At 28.8% G+C, this 5,225-nt stretch overlaps 1 protein-coding gene across 2 annotated transcripts in view; it reads left to right on the forward strand.

The window, feature by feature from the left end:
* The first annotated feature begins 3,615 nt into the window (after positions 1–3,615).
* Positions 3,616–5,225, forward strand: part of LOC21395485 — a 5,099-nt gene continuing 3,489 nt past the window's right edge. For both annotated transcript variants that reach the window (XM_024165127.1, XM_010097386.2), the window contains exon 1: positions 3,616–4,279. In XM_024165127.1, the coding sequence (XP_024020895.1) occupies positions 4,028–4,279 (252 nt within the window). In that variant the 5' untranslated portion in view covers positions 3,616–4,027. The remainder of the gene's footprint in view (positions 4,280–5,225) is intronic.

The following is a 5,225-nucleotide window of genomic DNA, read 5'->3' on the forward strand; positions in this document are numbered from 1 at the left end:
GCTTGATATTAGATTTATGGTATTTCAAGGGCTAAAAAATTAATTTGTCCGAGTTTATATATTTTAGAGAATTCGAAAAGATTACATACATGCTACAGCATACATATCAGTACATCGAAAACTATATTTTCAATAAATGGTACTACTAGTTTAGCTCCTTTTTTTTTTTTTTTTGGTTTTAGAGCTCAAGTATTTTTGAGACGTAACGTTTTTTTTCTTCATTGAAATTAAGACAAAATTATTAATAGAGGTAAAAGTGGCATTTAATTTGCTATTTCAGTGCCAGTATTTAGTACAATTTTCTTATGAACTTGTTGTAATTTAGTAAATTATCTCTTAAATTTTTTATTTTGACGATCAACTCCTAAACTTGTAAAATTATTATAATGTGTCACATTTTACTAAATTTTCTTAAATTTTTTTTATTAAATTTAAGAGATTAAAAGTTGAGAAATTTAAATATTTGTGTTACACTTAAATTGAGATAGAATTTTTCGTCGAACGTGTTTTTTCAGCACTAATTTAACACAATTATCGTTAAAATAAGACATATTGTAACAAATTTATAAGTTAAGAGAGTAACTTGTCAAAATTAAAAATTTAAAAAGCAAAATATTAAATCATATAAGTTCAGAAAATAAATGTGAAAACTAACCTATCAAGAAAAAATACTTTTTTTATCTTTTACTTGAAAAGGGAGGAAGAGCATAATTTGTAATGAATATGTCTATTAATTTTTCTTTCATAAGGTGAGCAATGGATAGATATGCGTGAAAATTGTGGGGCAGTGCAGTAGTGATCAAAAGCTGCAAACTGCAGTTGTGCAATAGCTGTAAATAGACCAATTAAAATTGTCGTAAATCTCTTTCAGACAGTTTAAAATCTCAGTTTAAGGGATTAGCAAAAAAATTCTCAGTTTTAAGGATTTGGAATTTTGGATGACGCCAAGTTTTTCTTTTTGTGTGATTTTTTTTTTTTGACACATAATTAGCTTACATTTGACGAGTGATGTGTAGCATGAAAGGTGTGCTAAACTTATAATATTCAAGTTTTTTTTTTTTTTTAAATCCAAATCGAATGACTGCTTTTCTCGTCTCTTCAACCTCAAAACTAATTGGAAAAAAAGAAAAAGAAAAAAGAATACCATGGGTGGGAAACTACAAGTTATTTAGAGTAGAGTAATGCCATGACAACACTAATTCTTTTTTTTTTTTTTGGTCAATTTATGAAAATTCACTTGTAATGTAAATTGTACAGAAAAATTAAGATTAGAGTTAACACTTTTAGCTTTATTTTTTAGAATATAGAGGAAACACTTTATTACATCAAATAATTTTGCTAGGATGGTTGAGCGTATGCTGTCATTCCAGACTATTTTTTAGTAATTAAGGGCCTAATCAATTATAGTATACACGAGGTGCCCTAAATTGTAATTTTAGTTTTTTTTAATTATCGTAGATCATGATTGTTGTTAGCATAATCTATATAATTTTATTTCATTTTGGCATGCAATTAACATAGGTTACCTAAAATCTCTGTAGAGATAAATCACTTTGACACTAAAAAAGAGTATCACTAATATTAAACAGTTGTTAGAAACTCTATAATTAGTATTCTTATTGTGTTTTATTTTTTACCAAAATTTATGAAGTCTTCTGAAAGGATTTACATTGTATTTGAACAAAACAAATCCTAAAAACAACACACTCACGCACAGGGGTGAAAATGTCTACGATATTATTCATATTTTGAAGTCTCGATATAGATAACGAGAATGAGAAAGGGAGAATACTATAAAATATCCACACTGTATAAAATATTCGTAAAATCAGTGAGTATCTGTAAATATCTAGAATATTTTTTAAAATGTTTACAAAATTCAAAAAACATTGGAAAAATTTTTTTTGCACAAAAATTAATTTTCTAGGACTTTTTTTTTCCTTTTTTTTTTAATGAAATGTTACAACATGATTCAAATTGAAAGCAATAAAAAATTAAGACTTAATTAGTTTTTTAAATAATTTTTTACTTTTTAAATTAATGATTCATATTCAAATACTGGAGAAGAAGATTTTACTCATGCTACACATATTAAGATCATAGGTGTAGGGAAACATATCCTGGTATTAGGGCAAGTAGAAAATAATTTATAAAAGAACGTGGTGTGACTCAAATGAGTTAAAAAAAACTTATGATTATTATACGGCCTTGAGTTTTGATTTAATGAGCTTAGGAACTGAACACAATTTATATGGTTATAATCATGCATATAGTTCTCACATGAGATCTACTTTAGAAGTACAAAATTAAGATGGTTTGTTTAATATATTAATGTATCCTCCACACAAGTCAGTATTGAAATGTCATCACAAATTCCTAAAGACTAATCATTAAGTTGGATAAACTAACATTATCCAATTTATAGGTTTACAGTGGGAAGATATCAAAAGACTTACAAGTGCCACATCAACAATTACCTCTTGAATCATTCAAGAGTAATATCTTGACAAATGTATTGTTTAAATCAAGATCGGAACCTACTTAATGCGCTTTCCAACTTGCTAAAAACTTATTTTGCTACTAAAAAACATTTTAAGTCTGTGTGTACTCTATTAGAGCATCTCTAATGCAATGCTATAATTGATGTGTCAATTACAAATTTAGCATTTAAGTGTAAAAAATACTCTCCAATGCAATGCTATTTGTTGTGATAACTTTCTCATATGCTATACTTTATGGTAAATTTCCCACAAAGTATAGCATCTGAGAAATTTGACATTTAATTGCTATATATTAAAATATTTACTTTTTCATGTAATCAGTGCAACTTTTGTATTTTTTAATTATTTTAAAAATAAAAGTTTACTTTTACAACTTTCAAAGTTCAATAATTATAGAAAAAAATTAAATTTGGCATTTCAAATAGTGCTTTAGAGTAAAAATGAAAATAACATATCATATCACACTTTTTGATGCTAAATATACAATTGATATTAGCATTTACATTGGAGATGATTTTATGTTTGGTAGTTAATTTTCATGTAATATATTAGATTATTATGCGTTGTTTGTGTTGTGTATGTAAAATTATATTTAAATCATAATCCATATATAATTATGATAATTTTTTACTATACTATTTGACATAATTTTCATAATAAAATGTATTATTTTGTTATTAAATTAGTCTAAATTAAGTAATATTGATTGTTTTTAGTATTTTTTATAGTTTTAATAAAAAGTTTTTAATTTTTTTTTAAAGTTTCCATTTTTTCAATCAACATTATCCGTAAATTAAAACCTTAACAATCCCGTCGACATCAACATTTAAATCCCTGCTCACACAAAAAAAAAAAAAGAAGATAAGAGTCCCTTTAGTGAAAATACATAAGAAATCCAAGGGCAAAAAGGGAATTTAACGATATAACAAATGTGTAGCAAAGAAAGCAGCTAACTTTATTTATTTATTTATATTTTCCTCTCCCATTATTGATTATTCAACCAAAACGTGCTTTTTTATGAGCGTCTTTTTTTTTATTATTTTTTTTTTATTTTTTTACCGCTTCATTCATCATCATCACCAACAACAGCAACCAAAAAAAGGTCAAAACAAAATCCTCAAAAACCCAACAACGCTCAAGTAAAAGAAAGAAGCTAAAGCTAAACTCTCTCTCTCTCTATATGTCTTCCATGGCGGCCAAGAAGAAGAACAACCAGGAGCCGGCGACTAATACAAGTCTCAAACTTCGCATACGACTCAGTCTCTCCCTTTTGTCGTTTTAGCCTTTCCACAATATTTTCCTCTCTCTCAGCTAGCTCCTCCATTAAAACCTCTCTCTCTTTCTCTCTCGGTTTTCGTGTCCAACTTCAGACTTTTCTCAAAGGCCCATTACTTCTCTCTCGTTCCAAGAGAAAGAAAAAAAAAAGGAAAAACGACCGAGCTCAGTTTGAGCAGTTTTGAGATCTGGGTTTGGCGAATTTTGCTCTGGTTTTGAGTTTTAGAAGGAAAAAAAAAAGAAAAAGAAAGATGGGAAGTAAATGGAGAAAAGCGAAGGTTGCGTTGGGGATGAATTTGTGTTTGTATGTTCCGAGGAAGAGAGAGGACGAGGAGCACTGTTTGTCGCCTCCTTCCTCGTCCTCCATTGACACGGCGGAGAGGCTGTCGGACGCCGCTCTCCTCTCGCCGGCCCACTGGGCCGTCACCTCCTCCCGGCCCAATACGCCCTCGCCTTCTTCCCACGGCTTGAAGCTCTCCAAGAGTGCCAGCAAATCCTCCAAGGTTTGTTCTTTGCTTTACTCTCTCATTTTTATTTTTATTTTTTTTAATCAAACTGTTACTCGTGAGTTTTCTGCGATTATTGTATATTTTTTTTCCTTTTTCTTTTTGTGGTTTATGTTTATTTTGAGCTGTGCTTTGTTTGGAAGCTGAGAAAATCTAGTTCTGGGTATTTTCAATTTTTGACCCTTTTGTTTTCATTTGTTTGTTCTAGTGGTGTTTTGAGTCTTGGAGATGTAAAGTATGCAATTTTCAATTTCAGCTCAGCTAAATCAAGTGGTGGGTTGATATTCTTTTGGTTGCTTTTTTATTTCTTAAAATAAATTTCTAAATTTGATTTATGACACTAGATATTTTTAGAGGATAGTTTTTCCTTTTCTTTTCTCTCGTTTACGGTTTATCATATGTATTGTAGATGTAAAGATTTAATTACCAAATTAAAATTGAGAATGTTTCTCTCGCAGCTCAAATCTTCCATATCGTTTTACCAATGATTTATAATGTTTTAGAAACTAATGACATGGAAATGGTAATAGTTCTTTCATATGTTTTCACTTTCTTAAGATAATTTGATTTGATCCTTCAGTTTTATTTGCATTTGGATGAAAATTTGCCTCATTGTTCACTAATAATTTGGTTGACACATAGTGAATCCTACATCTACACTATTTAGTTAAGTTTTTATTTTTTTATTTTTTATTTTTTATTTTTTGAGGTTCAACCTGCATGTTTTTATTTGTTTAATGAATTTGGGTTTTGAATGTAATGATGACATAATTTAGCATATATCAAGGATCCTATGATATTTATGGAGTGGGAATTTAGTGTAATGTTTTTTTCTTACCTAAGGGATGATGGATGCACAAGTCCCTTTCAAAACCATCCTTGTTTGCCTTGGTAGTGATAGAGGACAAGTTTTTTTTTTTTTTTTTTTTTTTTTTCTTTTTTC

Source organism: Morus notabilis, unplaced genomic scaffold (genome assembly GCF_000414095.1).
Source record: "Morus notabilis unplaced genomic scaffold, ASM41409v2 Scaffold83, whole genome shotgun sequence".
Taxonomy (NCBI): Eukaryota; Viridiplantae; Streptophyta; class Magnoliopsida; order Rosales; family Moraceae; genus Morus; species Morus notabilis.